Genomic DNA, 17,958 nt, shown 5'->3' with positions numbered 1-17,958 from the left:
TCATTCTCTCCGAATTCACCCTTAATTTTAAAATAAAACCCAAATCTTAGCATTCTTATGCTCATTTTCAGATTTGATCAGAATGCAAATCTGTTACATGATCAAAATTAATATGTGTAATGATACTTTATTCAATCAAAATTAAAATGCATAATTATACTTAATCAATAAACACTGGAGAAATATTTGAGCAATCATACATCTGCCTTAAACAATATCTTCTGAAGCATTATCAATACTCACCCTTATATGCATAGACTTTCTGTATCCATGAAAGGGGGTTCACCTTCATTAATGAATATGGAATACTGATAACATGCATCATGTTCATAACACTCTAAGAAGGAAAGTAAAACATAATAAGAAAATACTGCACTTGGAAATAGAAGGTAACTATTTTTGTTTAATTAATATACATTTTGATGTATTATGCATATTAACAATTATATTAAACTACCTTTCCCTGCACAAATGTTAAGTACTTGCAAACTATCTTCAGAATTATAATAATTAAGAATATTTAACCAGCATAATTCAGTAGAGTGATATAGTGACAGAAACAGATCATTTTTGGCAGCTACGTGACATACTTGTTTTCCAGATAAATCCCTCCCTTTTTTAAATGCTACGGATTTACTGAAACATGTGAGAAAGTCACCACTTGCATGAAACATCCACTTTGCCATTTCTTCAGTTTACACACCAGTCATTGACATATGATCGTGTTTCTGCCTAGAGCTCAACTGAAATCTGTTTCTTTATAAAAATAGAGAGAATTTTAACTTTTTTATAAACTACCAATTAAATTTAATAAAGCAACTGAATATTGCTGCTTATGAAATTCTGAAGAAAATTATAAAAGGAAGCTATAATAATTTGTAATGCACAAACTAGTAACTGTAGCTCAGTTACAGCAATGACAGGAGGAAAAGAAAAATGACAGCAATTGTTTTGCAGTGAGAAAACCAAACCTGCAGGTCACAGGAACACCACAGCACAGGAAGAGGAAATTTGGTCCATCAAGTTTGCACGCTCTGCTATTTTAATTATAAGTTACTTCCATAAATTCAAGGATGAAACTTATTGCCTGAAAATTTAAATGCCATAGCATCTTGCACATAGGACTTAAATCTGTTGTAAATAAGATTCTTGTTAGAAGAAACACCAACAGGAAAAGAGAAGGTGGCAGAGTTGAAGACCTATGGAGGTGGTGGACAGATATGGTAAACTGATAACCTAGAAAATTAGGATTCTTGAAAAGAGGTGAAATTGAAGAAAATGGTCAGAACACAGATACAGGGGGAGGGAAAAAAACACAGGTTTGTTGAACCAAATGATCTGTTACTATTCTGAAAAAACTAAGGTTTTCATAATTTTGTATGCCAGAAAAACCCTACAATCTGTTGACAGGAGCATTCCAATAAATGCATCATCTCAATGCAGTTTTATATCTTAGATTTGCTATTTATTAAGAAATAAATGTGGGAAAAGATCTTACCGTAAGAATACCATGCCACAATCCAACATCCTTCTTAAAATCCAATACATTCACTATGGTTTCCGCTGTTTAAGATAGACAAGACTTTCTCAGTTATAGTGATAATTTCAAAGTTTAAAAAAGCAGAGTATACACTCCTCCTAATTTCATTTCAAATCTAAATGTTATGCCTTAGTTATTTGTAATTTTGTATCAATGCCCATCCTCTTCTGAAGTGAGATATATATTCAAAGACAACAGGTTCTTTGACTTTTGAAATGATCATCATTCATGTGTGAGGCTGAACACATATCACCTGGGAATATGATTCAAATGATTCCATTACAGGCAAGGGTAATCCAGTTTCTGCTCACTAGTACAAAAGTAAAATACCTTCATTGTTGGAAACTTAACATAAAATTGAAAAATCATGCAAATCAGGCAGCATCTGTAGAGACAAACCAAGTTAATGTTTCGCATGAAGAGGACCTTGCCCTTCAGAACTGAAGAGAGAAAAAGAAATGTCAAAGCTTTTAAAGCAGTGGAGGGATGGGGAAAGGGGGCAAGGAGATCAAAGGAGGGCCAGCAGATGGGAATCCCCTTGAATAGACGAGCCCAACTTCTTAAATGTAGACATTCCTGGAAGAGAAGTGGCAGCCAATTAAACACTATAACTCGACAGCAAAATATTGCAACAAAAACACAAGTTGCCAGAAAAACTCAGCAGGTCTGGCAGCATCTGAGGAGAGAAATCAGAGTTAACATTTCGGGTCAAGTGACCCTTCTCTCCACAGATGTGGCCTGACCAACTGAGCTTTTCCAGCAATTTCAGATATTGTTTCTGATTTACAGCGTCTGCACTTCTTTCGTTTTTTTTTAAAATAAAGCAAAGTATTGCATTTATCTATGATTATCTCCTTTGCCTTGTACTGCAAGCCCCCTCCACTCTTCTATTGGGTTGAAAGCTTATACATTTCTAACTTTCTTCAATCTGATTGATGATCCTTGAGAATGGAAATGTAACTCTTTTTGGTCCAGATGCTGCCTGATACCGTGGATATTTGCAGTGACTCTTCTACTGTTTCTTGTACCTATTAATACTTGGAAAGTCACTGAATGATCCATGAGCAGCAAATACGACATGCACCTTTTGTTTGCCTGGCAATAAGATTAATAATGTCGTGGCCCTCTTTCCTCACCAGTTGAGACTAACAAAATAAATTGGACTGGATCAGTATACCACATATTTTGAGATTAAAGAGTTAATATGCTCTGCTGACCTGCAAGAAATTGAATGCCCCGGGGGTAGGGTGGTATGTCTTTGTTTTATAGGTGGAATGTGGGAGGTTTACATTCCCATTTCCTTGCCATTCAGGGATGATTTGCGCTTTCATCCAAAAATCAATAAGAACATTACAGTTGGAATTTGACTGCTCCCCTATAGTTACAAAAAATGATTTGCAACAGTTTTGAACATTAAGGAGTGATTTGCATTACATTGTCTCTGGAGCTGAGGTGGCCACTGCATTGTATCTTGAGTGACATGTGAGGGAGTAATTGGGGTTGTCTTGTGGGCATTACTAACTGTGATGTAAAGATTTTGTATAAATGAAGGACTGTTTCCTTTGTTCGGAGAGAGCTATTGCCACGGCCCCATAAGCCCTGTGAGGTGTGTGTTAAAGATTCCTCCAGGGAGAGGCCCTTAGATATGCCTTACAAGCATGGCAAGGAGTGTTCAGAGTTTCTCCAAAGCTTACACTGTAATGTGCTTAATAAATTTGGTTGTTGTTCAGAGAAGTTGGTATGTTGCAGTTGCATCGAGTGTGTAAGAACCTCAGGAGAAAAAGAACCTACCATTTGGTGCAGCAGCGGGATTCCAACATACACAGAGTGTCTAGGTGGACTGAATAAGTGATTGTCTGAGTGCTGGTTATGAGAGACAGATGGACCCGTGAGTTAAGATTTACCTTGATTTCTCTCAACCTACCACTCAGTCAACCCCTCGTCCCCTAGGTCTCTATGGTGATGGAATCTCTGAGGTAACTTATGCACTTACACGACAAGTTCGCTTTCAGAATCATACGTTACAGGGTTTTAATCGGGGTTAGAGTTCCTAGTGTTTTTAATCAGGGTTAGAGTCCCCAGACATATAGAGTAAGAAAAGGGGTCCGAGTCCCCGTGAGAAGTGAGAAATGAGTTAAAGTCCTCTCGGGAAAAAGGAGTTTAAAGTCCTATAGATTTGGGGCGGCTCAGTGGTTAGTACTGCTGCCTCACAGCACCAGGGTCCCAGGTTCAATTCCAGCCTCGGGCGACTGTCTGTGTGGAGTTTGCACATTCTCCCAGTGTCTGCATGGGTTTCCTCCCACAGTCACAAAGATGTGCAGGTCAGGTGGATTGTCCATGCTAAATTGCCCATAGTACTAGGTGCATTAGTCAGAGGGAAATGGGTCGGGGTGGGTTACTCTTCAGAGGGTCGGTGTGGACTGGTTGGGCCGAAGGGCCTGTTTCCGCACTGCAGGGAATCTAATCTAATACATGCAGATATATGAGGTTTGGGGCTCCAGTGCATAAGAAAAGGTTAGAAATCCGGAACTTCAACAAAGAAAAACACCTAAACAAAATTTAGTAATTCTTAAAGTTATTGCCTTTATCCCCAACACCTCCCCTTAAAAGTACTTTCAGACAACAAAGCGTCACTGGGAAAAGGAGGAGAAAGTGGAGTCAGTCCATTCAGATCCTTACAGCAAAGTACCTTAACCGCCAGGGAAGCTTTGTCTGGGTTTTTGTTGTGAGTGCGTCAGTTTCTGGGCTGTGGACCCGACTCTGCGAGTCTTTCTTCTGGGGGGAGGGGAGTGGCATGGACTGCGATGCTGTGTGGTCCACTCAGAGGACTTTCTCTTTTTATCAGTGTAACTTCATTGAGAAGATGTGAAAATAAATGAGAAATGCTGGAATTAAGTTTGGGTCAGGGGGAGTTTCAATGCAAATTTCACCATACTGAGATAGTTTGATATTTAAATATTTTGGTTTGTTAAAGTACTGGCTCAGAAAATTTTTTCTAAGTAACTGTTTTGCCTTATTTGAATCAGGATCTCAATTCAATGTATTTTGTGGATTTTGCAATAGGGCAGATTTTGTTTTTACATTAATATTATACAACATTAGGTCATTTTTAAAATTATTATAATTGTAACCTTAAAACAAATTTATTGAAGGACCTGAGCCCTGATTTGTTTGAACTTCTACAATGCCTGTTTCAAAAAACAATTGTGTCAGTGGTCGTACCTCAGTCTGATGAGAGTATTATATTAAAATATTTTTGCTGTGTTTTTAAAGCAAAGTTTTCACAAAAAGAAGAGTGCATTTTTAATTTTGATGTTTTGTTAAGATTTTAGAGAATATTCGAACTTGAGGCTGAGCTGTTTCAGTTCTTGTTTCAATTATTGTTAGGACTTCATTGACCCCCTTCATATTGCATATTTAAAGAATGTTGATCTCTACCAAAGTTGTCACTGTAATTGTGACTGTTTTATTTGGGAAGTTTCATTTGGAGAACATATTTTAATATATTCTGCATTTGTTTCCCAAGAATATTTGAGATTTAAATCTGAACTTCAATTACCTTTTCAATGGTTAAAGCACAGGAAACATTTTGTTGTTTTCTTGCTGTTCCAGATTTTGGAAATAATTTTCCTGACAGACCTTCACATTAGCCAAGTATTTATTTGTTAAAGGAAAATAATTTTTGAATAATCTGAATGAGGATTTGATTTTAGGACCATTGATTGTTGTTTATAAATGGCTGGATTGTTTAGGTAATAAAACTTCGGAGTTTATGGATTGTATAAAATTTAATAATGTCATAAATAGTGAACATAGTAACAGATTTCAAGATGACTTAGAATGTTGAAATAGGCAGAAAAAATTTAGTGCGACTGTCTCCATACTGATAACCAACTTGGCAAGGAGGGAATGAGGCAGAAAATGCAATGATACTTTCAGCAGCTAACATCTTCTCTCGAGTTTCTCCATTCACAGGTAAAGTGAAAGAGTTGGATAGAGCTCTCAAAGATAGTGGAATCAAGGGTTATGGAGATAAGGCAGGAACAGGATACTGATTAGGAATGATCAGCTATGATTATATTGAATGGTGGTGCAGGCTCGAAGGGCTGAATGGCCTACTCCTGCACCTATTGTCTATTGTAAAGTACATCTTTGGACCACCGCCCACCGCTCCACAACCTGATCTAACAGATTCAATCAGCTCCTCAGTCATGAGCATGAAAATTGAAGCAGCTAACAACAGTGAAGAGGAAGTCTGTATGCTTTTTGTCAGTGGCCTTCCTATGGACATTAAACCAATAAAAGAGCCTTACCTTCTCTTTCAATCATTTAAGGGATATGATGGTTCACTGATCAAGCTAACATCACAACAGCCAGTTAGCTTTGTTACATTTGACAGCAGAGCAGGAGTAGAAGCATCAAAGAATGCTATGTTCACTGAGCCTGCTGCTGCAGCTGCACTTCACACTCAGATATGCTGGTAATCCTCCACCTGAAGCATCTCCAAATCAATGTCTCGTCAGATTTGTTGAGTATTTAACTGACCTTATCCAAGAAATTCAGATTTCTCAGTGGAGTTGTTTGCAAAGGCAGACTGAATTTTGTTTTCAGGTTTGACTTTACTGAAGGAGATTTTAGATGACTGGCTCATTCCCACTGAACTTGAAGGGAATGGAGTGGTCACAAGGGACTGTGGATTTAATAAATTCACTCTTAAGTTTTTCCATGTGTGAGGATGTTGCAAATTCTATCTACTGCATGGACCAGTAATTTCTGTTATAATAATTGCATGTTGTGTGTCAATAACTTGCTTAACTAGCAGTAAGATTCTTATGAAGAAGGTGGTAGTGCCACCTAGGTGGTTACCATGGAATGATAAAAGGAGGGAATGTAACATTAAAGAGCTAATTTGCTCTGCTGACCTGCAAGAAATTGAATGCCCCAGGGTAAGGTGGTGAGTCTTTGTTTTATAGGCAGAATATGGGAGGTTTACATTCCCATTTCCTTGCCATTCAGGGATGATATGTGCTTTCATCCAGAAATCAATAAGAACATTACAGTTGGAATTTGCTACTCCCCTATAGTTACAAAAAACGATTTGCAACAGATTTGACCATTAAGGAATGATTTGCATTACATGGTTTCTGGAGACGAGGTGGTCACTGCATTGCATCTTGGGTGGCATATGATTGTGAGGGAGTGACTGGGGGTTGTCTTGTGGGCATTACTAACTGTGATGTAAAGATTTTGTATAAAGGAAAGACTGTTTCCTTTGTCCAGGGAGAGTTTTTGCCACATGCCATGAGCCCTGTGAGGTGTGTATTAAAGGTTCCTCCAGGGACAGACCCTTGGACACGCCTCGCAAGCATGGCGAGGAGTGTGCAGAGCTTCTCCAAAGCTTGTACTGTACTGCACTTAATAAATTTTTGTTGTTGTTCACAGAAGTTGGCATGTTACAGTTGCATCAAGTGTGTAAGGACCTCAGGAAAAAGAACTCAACAATACCAGCACACCAGCCACCAGAGAGGACTACTCCCACATAGAGTCATAAATGTTTTGGACATGATATTTGAGAAATAATACTTTAAAAAAGAAACTTTCATAAGAATGTTCCTCATTTTGTCAGTCAATCCTTAACTGGGATATTCCAGGATAAAGCTGTAGAACATATAGATTAAAACATAACACGAAATTTGAATGTGAATAAATGTTGTGCTCTGCCTCCTAATAGGAATATAATTTCCCAAATTTCATGACAAGGGTTGGTAATGAAGCCAGAGACTTCTCCAGTACCTAATTGCTTGCAGTTAGCACCCCTTCATGCGGCACAATCAAGATACAAAATTTCAGAAGAAGGCTTTCCATTAAGAGAATTACATTTATATTTATGATTTCTCCAATTGTTAATTCCCTGTTCAGGTATAGTGTCCGATACCCTTTAATGTGTTGGTATTCCTGTCCAATTCACAATAATGACTATTAGCAGGCCAATCTACCACAAAGGCAATGCAAGCCCTCATTTGTCCTTCACGGTGCACTTTCAGCAGGGGTCAATGAGTAACAATCACAAGCAGTAGCTCTGTTTTCTCTTTCTCTCCCTAATCCAGTCACACCAAATAAATTTATTGCACTGCACTGCCTTCCCGAGTTCACTAAATTATGCACATACCAGAGAGCAACCATGAATCTGATGGATAAACTTGTTTTGCACTCTAATCAACATAATTTCTCAAAACTATTTATTCATAACTTACTTCTGGTAGTCACATATACTTCAGCTAGATTTATCTCATTTATTTTGAATTATTAGGGATGATTCAAATTTTGTTTGGAGGGTAATGATTCAGAATAACGTCAATGCTGAGAGAATATACACTGTGATTGGCAGCTTCCTGAAATAAGTTAATTCACTAACAACCATTATTCCGAATGTATATTTTTATTCATATGATACCCTTGCAAGTATTCTTGATTTAATTACGAATAACTTGAATTACAGACAAACTCGATTCATGTGGGAGGCTAAGTGCTAATGCATCATTAAGGTGTGGTGGTCACTTGTGAAGTAGTATAAGGCACAAACATAAAATAACTGGACCAGTTTTATTATTCTTGAATTATTCAACATTGCTTTGACACCTCAGTACATCATTCTTCATGAAAATACAGTGGCAGATGACTGTAAATATTTTATTAAGTTTAACAGTAATAGGGAATAAACAAACACCACTGTGTCAAGAGAGGAACAAAATTGAACTAAAGAAGTTTGCAATATATGTCATGCAGACACGCTTCATGGTAACTCCTAATCCTTCCAATTAGGGGAGAACGGAGAGTCCCAAGAGAGGACATTCCATTTCAATTTCCCATTCATTTTTGATTGAAAGTAAACACTAACAGGTACAACATAGATTATGTTACAATGCCAAAGACGACTTTCAAAATTGTAGTTAAATGGCATCTGATCTTGTAGAACCTAGAAATTAACACATATCTTATAGATTCATACATTAACATTCTATATCATTTTGAAATCACCTTGAAGAATGGCAGCATCTACAAAAATAATTTCTACATTAGGGCTTATTTATTTTCAGACAGCAAATCACTTCAGCAAGATCTTCAGATTTAAGTACAAATGGAAACAGTGGATCAGCAAGTCATTATGAACCTCTGTCAATGCATCTGCTGCTGGCCTGCAGTTTAATCAAATCAAGATCATCTCTTGGGTTCCACAATCAAGCCTTGTGTGTTTTTTTCAGTGTTTCTTATTTTGCCAATTTTGTCTACACTCCTCCTTTCCTAAAGGCACTGGATTTTGGTTATCTTACTTGTTTGAAAAACCAGACGGTCTCTGCTGACCTGGTCAAATGGCACCACACTTTATGTGAGCTGAGCAAGCCTTGACAGGGTATCAACAGTGTGGACATCAAAGCTGATCCTGATATCAGCTAGTGTTAATGACGAACCAGAACTCAAAACAATATCCCACTGCTTAACCCATCAGACTGAAGTAGTCAAACCGGCATTTCACAGTGTGTCTATACACCTCCCCCACTTGAGATTATTTTCATTGTATGTGTACAAACAATAATAAAAACACTGGAATGCATACAATGAAATGAAAACAGAAGAAATGTAAATGGGGAAAAGGAAATAGAGCATTGTGAAAGGAACACATGGTGGCCAAAATCTATAAAAGCTATGAAACTCATAATTGATCAGCACAACTTTACGTTATTTTCCTTCAATATATAAATATACTAATTTAAACTGAAACAACCAAAATCTAAGAGGTCCACTATTTCATGGCAAAAACATTACTATCCCATTACTTATAGAAGACAAAATATATTCCAGCCAATATTTTATTTTGAGTAATAAATATGAGACAGTAAAGAAAACCTTACCTTCTGTATATGCACAGGCCTGAGTCAAAGCCTGACAATGAGTCAAGAGTGCAATTCGTGTCACAGTCACACCTAGCACGCTGCCATCTTTACATGTCTTGTACTAATAATAAAAACAGACCAAAACAATTGAAGGAGTGGTAGTGCTCACATCATACTAAGTACTTTGAGGATGCGTTGCTAGATAACTTTATCATACATTTAGCAACATAAGAAGAGCTGAGAACAATAAATTCAGCAGTTGGAGCTCATAATAGAAACATCGAAATGCTGCATTCAATGGCATACTGCTTGCAGTTTTTTGGCTCTTATTGGTATGGTATCCCAAAAACTAATTCTTCTTTACGTTATTAGTGATATTTCTGTGTAGATCATAATCAACAGTATCCAAAGTATCCCAAGAACATCAAATATAATTCTCTACAACTCCATTTACAGCAGAACCTGAATACAGCAATAAAATGTTTTATTTTAAGTTTTCCTAAACTTACGATAAAATATCATTAATTTTGTTCTCTTAAAGGTACTGTGTAAATGTAAGTTGTTATTGTAGAAAAAGCAAGATTAATTACAAAAAAAATTACATCAGATTTAAAGGAAGTTTAAAGGAAGTAATCAGCCCCATTCCATTGAATGTTTCAAAGTATCTTATACGTGTGAGATGGTAATAAAAGAGAATGTTTCTGATGTTACAATTGTTTGACAATTTTTCTCTAAAACGTTAAAACTTGAGGTTCATATTTCTAAATTAAATGTGACTGATGGTGACTGTTGCCACCTCTGATATTCTGCTCAGTAATACACCATTGTCTTTCCACTGAGACATAATAAAAAGTAGGAGTTTTGTTTGCTGAGACAGCTTCATCCTTTCTCATGCAAAGAAAGTCAGACCTTGAAATGGGTTTCACTAATGAGTCATCATCAAGTGTTTAAGTGAGGGTGGCTCATTTGTTTCATTTGAATAGTCATGCTTCTAGAATCCCAGCTTCTCTCCTTCTCCAAACAATGTTATCCACATGGAGAGCAGGCTAGAATGAAAAGGTCAAGCCTGTAAGCATGCTCACAATGTTGGTTAAGTCCATAACATAGTCAGCAGTGTGATATCTTTCCCTTTCCTTACCCTTTTTTAAGCTTGAGGGCAAAGACTGATTCTGCAATTCGTATTAATATAAACATAATTTTCAACAGTCTTAAAGATATTAAAGTTAATTCTGTTTTAAGCCAAAACAAATGGAAACTCGTGATGCACATTTATTACTCAAGTCAATTATTTAGGAAACATTTTGTTTCAACACTGCAGTTGTTCTCACCTCAATGTACGCAGTGTCATTATTTGCATCCTTGATATGAGGAAACCAATCCCGGGGTGGCTTAGATAGGTGCTTAGATTCTGTTACAAACCACAGCAACCGTGGCCAACCTAAAGTGACAAAAAATAAATCAACTCATTGCAGGGTGAAGTGAGCTATCCCAAATGGAGTGATCTAGAAACTTTACAGAGTCTTAAGTCACAAGTTCACTTAATATTAATAAGCTACTGTTCCAAAAAAAGCAAGACAAATGCAATCTAGCTGATTGCCTTCCTATCACTCTACTCTTGATCTTCAGCAAGGTGACAGAAGGTGTCAACAGTGTCATTTAATCAGGCTTACAACAACGATAAGTTGACGTATAACTCAAACAGAGAATCAATTAGGACCACTCGGTTCCACACTTACATTGAAGTCAGGTCCAAGCTCAGATGAAAAAGTTGAGTTCAAGAGTGAGATGAGAGTGAATGCCATTGACATAAAGGCAGCTTTTAACTGAGTGCAGCATTCTGAAGCTCAATGGATTTGGAGTAAATGGAAATCTGAGGGAAAACTCTGCACTCGTTGGATTTAAACCAGATATAAAGACAGTTGTGGTTATTGGATGTCAATCATCTCAATCCCAGGAGATCCCTGAAGCAGCTCGTGACCATTGCAAGAACTGAACAACCTTCAGTTGATAAGTCTGGTGTGGATGTGACTTGCTACAGCTGTGAGGTAAAGGCCATTTAAATAAGACAGTATCTAACTACCATTCCTTCATTCTCAAAAGTATTACCATGATTAAATCATCTGCCAACAGCAGCCTGGGGATTACTACTGACCAGAAACTGAACTTGATTAGCAATATAAATGCTACAATAGCAGATCAATGGCTGTGAATAGTCAATCACCAAAGCACGTCTACTATCGATAAAGCACAAATCAGGAGTGTGATGGAATACACTCCATTTGCCTGGATAATAGTGTTGCATCTCCATTCAAGAAGCTCGACATCATCCAAGACAATGCATCCCACATGACTGGCACTTCTTATATCACATTAGGCATTCAGTTTCTCCATTTCTGGCACAGAATACCATGTCCAAAATGAATGACGCCACTTGTTTCCTTCCACAGCATTTTCCAAACCCACAACCATACCATCGAGAAGGACAAGGAGAATAGACATTTTCGAACATCACCACTGAAGGTTCCTCTCCAAGACACATCTCTTGCTGACTTGGAACTGCACAGCTGTTCTTTCACTGTGATTGCGTCAAAAACCTGGAAATCCTTTCCTAACAGCCTTGAGTGCACTTAGATCACATGAGCGGCATTTATTCAAAGAGATGGCTAACAACACTACCATTACCTCTAGGGCAGTAAGTACTTACCAACACACTGAGAGATCATTAAGTATACAAAGATTCAGCCAATGGTCTTTTAGAAGTAAATTTCTTGCATTTGTGCAAAGTTACAGCAAGTGTCAATAAATTGTTCTATTTATGGCTATTTGTTAATCAATTTGTTCGGAGATTACACCTGGTGCAGGTCAGACTTGCACCCAGACCTCCTGGCTCAAAAGTAAGGACAGTACCACTGCATCAGAAGAGCCCCCTTTGTTTTTGTTTATGTACTTCTCTAGATTTTAACCATTTAGTAAAATTAAGACTATTAATTAAAATCTTTAGTTTTGAGAAGAATTATAAATCTAAATAAATTTTAAAACTCAACCCTTTTTATTACAAAAATTGAATCCATCAAAATTCATAGAATGCTGAAGTGCCTAATATGGCTATGTTTTTCCCATAATTATTTTTGCACTTTAATTAAGACAAAATTTCCTTCTACAAATTCTTTCAGAAATAAATCTTGAACCCACAGGAACTCAAAAACAAATTGTAAACATTTAAGTTATCTCAACTTTTAATTCATATATTACTTGAAGTTAAACAATTGCTAAATAATCTTTTGATTGGCTGCGGTTATAGCCTTTTTGCAAGTTTGAAAGGTTACAAATCAAAGGCTATATTAAAAAATATATAATTTAGAGATTATGTTGTAATAGTCGTGCAGAATTACTTTGGAGTCTGCTTCAGAAAACAGGAAGAAGCGGGAAGGAAGAGTAACATACACGGGCAGCAGACAGTGCTAGCAAGTGCACTCCTGGTGCACAATAATGATGAGAGAAAAAGTCTGTGGCAGCAAAGGAAAGACAATGATCCCATGAGTTTAGAGTAGATTTGAAGTTTGATCCCAAAAATGAAGGAGCAGTGTTCTAAACCATTCCACTAATTTCAAACAAAATCCAATATGTTATCAAACACTCAAAGTATATTCATTTGAAATTTAGCTGCCTACTATTTCAACAATAACCTTTAAATAGGTTACCATCTCTGGTAAAAATAAACAAAAGGTGCTCATACACAATTCATAGCATTAATTCTGTACTTTATGTTAAAATGCCTTTAATAAGTTTCTATGCATTAGTGGTTGCCAAATTTCATATCCAATTTAATAATTTGCTTATCATTCCTAATAGGGGAGTTATAAAAACCAACAGCTATGGTTTACAGAAGAACAGTATCATACTAAATTGGGGAAAGTACACCTCTGGGCTTTGAAGAAAATCCAATTTGTTATGCATGGACTACTGAAATCACTGCAGAAATAGATGGGAATAACTTAAGCTAGAATTGCCCCAAGTAGTTAATTACAATAAAGTGCAGCAAAAAAAAACAAATGCAGAGTTACAAAAAACATGAAAACCAATTACCTTTAAATTGTAGAATCTCCCCTGTTGGGCTTTTAGGCAAACCTTTATGACAAGCATCGCTAGTTAATGCTACAGTAACACCACAACTTCCCAATAGAAAACCAATTTGTTGGCTTCCAGCATCCTGGTGGAAGAAAAACAAATTTGTCATCTGCTGCTGGTTTTAAAGTTTCAAAACCACAATTTTAGGAATGGCAGGGTTGAAACGGGAAGGGGAAAGAATATGAATTATTTGGGAGAGAGGAGAATAAAAGGCTGTTAAAAAAATTCACTTGCAAATACTGAATGTGTGCAGTTACATATAAAAATCATGAGTCATGAAATATCCAATGCTTTGTGTGCATTCAGCTCACACATGCATTGATGGGTAAATTACAAAGTCTTTATGCTGAATTCTCCAGTTGGCGGATTAACAGCAGCATGGGAATCCCATCATGTGATTTCATCAGTAAACCAATGAAAGGCCTCACTGGTCCTTATTTACTGTGTAGTTCAGATTTGGAACAGTGACTATACTTCTGATTGGTTTACAGTTCATGCATGTACAAGAGTCCCCAAGTTCTCAAGTGGATTGCTGACTGGAATAAGGGATAGGTAGGGAGGTAGAGATGGATACGTGCAGGAACACAGTAAAGGCAGTCTGTGCAGCTTACATCAATCAAATGAACAGCCACACACCGGCAAGAAAAGGGTTCTTCAGAAGTGTGATCAAGGAAAGCCACAGCACTTCACCAATACACATCCATTACCATTCAAAGCATGCATGTTGCACCTTAGCTATACTGCTTTTAATCTCTCAGCACCAAGGGATCAGAGGAATTCACTTTTGCTCAGGGAAGCCTCTGCAAACACTCAGGTATTTTCTTTATTTAAAATAAATCTGGTGACTCACCATATTTATTGCAGAACAATTGCTAGTTTTCAAGGATAGGGCAAAGTGATTCCAAATACTAATTATTTTGTTAGTTTGCCTTTTATATTCCAGACAAAATTCAGTTTTGAGACTAACTAACCAGATTGTCTGTTCATACATCACAATGAATAGGCAACAGGAGGAAGGTCAGGCAAATTGATGGTGACTGAACACCTCCACTGATAGTCCGCTACTGGATCCAAAAACTCAAATGTTGCCACTTCCCTGCCAACCCCATCATCGTTTAAGATGCATGAAAATAGATTGGATATTATGGCATCTCATTTGCGCAATCATCAGTAATAGAACTATCAAAATATGAGGAATACTTTTTATTTATTCAGTTATGGAATGTTGGTGTCACTAGCTAGGCCACCATTTATTGCCCATCCCTAATTACCCTGGCCGTCAGTGCTTCTTGAACTGCTGTAGTCCTTGGGGTGTAGGTACAGTCACAGTTAAGGAAGGTTGTGATGAAATGGCAATATATTTCAAAGTCAGGATGATGTGTGGCTATATGGTATCCCTATGCATTTGTTGCCCTTATTCTTCTGGGTGGTGTACATTTGAAAGATAATTTTGAAGGGATCTTGATGAATTGTAGTATTGAACCTTGCGATGTTGCAAACTGTTGCTACTGTGCATTGATGGTGGAGGGACTGAATGTTTAAAGTGGGATGCCAATTAATCTGAATATTTTGCCTCGGATGATGTAGAGATTCTTATACCATTGGAATTGCATCCATTCCGGCAGGTGGATAGCATTCCATCAAACTCCTGACTTGTGCTTTTAGATGGTGGACAGAATTTGGGGATCAAGGAGGTGAGTTTCACTGTACAGTTCCCAGCCTCTGACCTATGCATGGCACCATCACTAAGAACAGCTTTACGTTCCACATTGTTTCATTGAATTTAAATGCCATCAGCTGCCTCGATGAGATTACCAGACATCACTGCTGTGCCAATGCCTCTCCTTGGGCCAGTTCAGTTTCTGATCAATGGTATCCCCCAAGATGTAGGCGATTCAGTCTGGAAACACCGCTGAATATCAAAGGGAGATGACTAGATTCTCCTGGTTGGAGATAGCCATTGCCTGGAATTTATGGGGTGCAAATGTTACTTTCCACATTTCAGACCAATCCTAGATGTTGTCCTGATCTTGCTTCAGTATCTGAATCATTGTAATGGTGCTGGACGCTGCACAATCATAAGCAAACAAGGATGCAATAAGAGTAACAAGATGAAATGCGTTGGAACGGTTTTCAATAAGTAAAGTTCTGAGCATGAAGGGCTGGTGGTGAGAGATAAAGTTCACTCATTGAGTGGCATTTCTCTATAGAGGATGGAGGAATGAAAACTTTTGGATCATGAAATTTTAAGGTGCTCAATCTTCAAAACTTATGATTAGGCAGTATTGATCTGGCAAAGGAAGTGGAGATTGTTTACACTCATGTGGTTGAAATGGTGAACAAATGAAACAAGCTCATGATCCACGCAACAACACAGCTCATCTCCTGTCTTCCCAAAGCTTGCCAACATCTACAAGGCACAAGTCAGGAGTGTGTTGGAATACAGTTCACTTGCCTGGATGAGTGTAGCTTCAGCAATACTCATGAAGCTCAGTACCATCCAGGACCAAGCACCTCGCTTGACTGGCACCTCATTCACCACCTTCAACATTCACTTCTGTAACCACAGTGGCTGGAATGTGTACCATCTACAAGATGCATTGCAATAACCTGTCAGGTACTGTCCATCAGCACTTTCTAACACCATGACTTCTGTCACCTACAGACGCCAAAGGCAGTAAATATAGGTGAATATCACCGACAGGTAGTTCTGTTCAACCTATATACAACCCTGACTAGGAACGGGTCCGCTGTTCCTTCAATGACTCTGGGTCACCCTCGCTACACACTGGTATCCCCAAAGGCTGTAGTTCAAGGCAGCAGTTCATCACCACCTTATCCAGCACAATTCCTGATAGGCAAATAATGCCAATGTTGCTAACAATGCGCATATACCATGGAAGAACAAAGAAGTTTTTTTCGATGTAAAATGTGGCAAGCCAAAATGATTCCTAAAACACATTAGGCTGTACTGTAAGGTACCACAAGATCTAACTTGGCACCAAATCCATAATCTCTATTCTATTTCCTGTAGTTGCATGGCTGTCATTGAATTTGGCTTCCCTTGCATCAAGTAAAGCCTCATTAGGATCACCATTTATGAATACAGTCCTGCTCAATACATTGATCCGAGGCAGGTGAACTTGTACAGAGGATCGTCACCTCATGAAGATGCCATGCTAGCTTTCTGGCATTGACAAACAGAATGACATGACAGGTATCACACACTAGATACACATTAATAAAACATTACATTTATGGAGGTTATACAGATCTTTGAAAGTGACGTGTCTATCAATTTCTCTTGTGGCTGTGGAAACCTGTGGCTGTATAATTAAGTAGCTCTCTTTGTTTACCTGTTAACATTGGCAAGGATATGAATTGCATGGCTCTCTCAAACAGATCACACCTGTGGCCACCTTGATGAATGGATATTGTCAGGTTATTGTGATGAAGAATGTAATCTAGAAGATTGAGTTGCACTGAAATTTAGGCTAATGGTGACATTGTCAAGTGCTGCTCTCAAGATTGAAGAGAACTGCAAGCTCTCACCAAACATTTGGTTTCCTTTCTAAATAGTAAGCTGCACTTTGAGGATAAATCACCAACCTTTGGAATCTGTAAACCGTGATGGGTGGACAAAATGAGTTTAGAGGAGAGACTCTTGCTGCAACTCCTCCCTCCTTATGCTTACAGTAGTCTTTCCCTGTAAAATCACAAGATCTAACTGGTGTAAAAAAGCACATCCGAAGCAAACTACAACCAATGGCCCTGCATATTGCCTTCCCTTGTTTTTAAGAAGTAAAAGTGCTATTTCTCCCTTGTATGTAACCTACCTAGTTGTGAATTGATGCTGTTCTCTGCAATCCAGACTCTTCCAAATACTTACTCAACTTCAGCAGCAAAGTCAGTCATTGTTTTATCCATATCATCTAGAGGACAGCCAATGTGGCTTTGCAGATCCACTTCCACTTTTATCCCAGGCAGTTTTATCATCTTCAAGGTTAGCTGCATGTCTTTTTGACTGTGGGTTCAGCTTTTGAACCAGGTACAGCAGCATTTCCCAGTTTCCAGGTCAGTCCCTCTTCTAATCAGTAAGTGAAATTGGAACTCAACAACCACCTCTCTTCCCCTATCCTGCCTTCTTTCCAAATGGCAAACTCGAGCTCTGCCAATGTTTATCTACTACCTTTTTTTATAAGATGGGAATGGACTGTTTCCTATTGGGAAATCAACGTTTCCAGTGAAACCCGTTAATTTGAACAGAGCTGGCTAAAGTCGACAGCATTTATACATTGGGAATAATCATTTGTTGTGGACGGTGAGAAACTGGTCAAGGGTTAGCCTCATCAATTGATTCTATTTGACAAACATCCTTGAAAGGGTGTTGACACTTCC

The 17,958-nt window shown here is 38.0% G+C and overlaps 1 protein-coding gene across 1 annotated transcript in view; it reads right to left on the bottom strand.

Moving 5' to 3' along the window:
• Nucleotides 1-17,958, bottom strand: part of LOC122550323 (disco-interacting protein 2 homolog C-like) — a 560,369-nt gene that overhangs the window by 93,183 nt on the left and 449,228 nt on the right. Inside the window, exons 13-17 of the mRNA XM_043691048.1 lie at nt 13,519-13,642; nt 10,761-10,870; nt 9,451-9,553; nt 1,499-1,563; nt 244-337 (exon numbers count right to left, since the gene is read on the bottom strand). Coding sequence (XP_043546983.1) covers nt 244-337; nt 1,499-1,563; nt 9,451-9,553; nt 10,761-10,870; nt 13,519-13,642 — 496 coding nt within the window. The remainder of the gene's footprint in view (nt 1-243; nt 338-1,498; nt 1,564-9,450; nt 9,554-10,760; nt 10,871-13,518; nt 13,643-17,958) is intronic.

The sequence above is a fragment of the Chiloscyllium plagiosum genome, chromosome 5, assembly GCF_004010195.1.
Source record: "Chiloscyllium plagiosum isolate BGI_BamShark_2017 chromosome 5, ASM401019v2, whole genome shotgun sequence".
Classification (NCBI taxonomy): Eukaryota; Metazoa; Chordata; class Chondrichthyes; order Orectolobiformes; family Hemiscylliidae; genus Chiloscyllium; species Chiloscyllium plagiosum.
The sequence above is the reverse complement of the archived record's forward strand: the minus strand, read 5'-3'. Positions and strand labels throughout refer to the sequence as shown.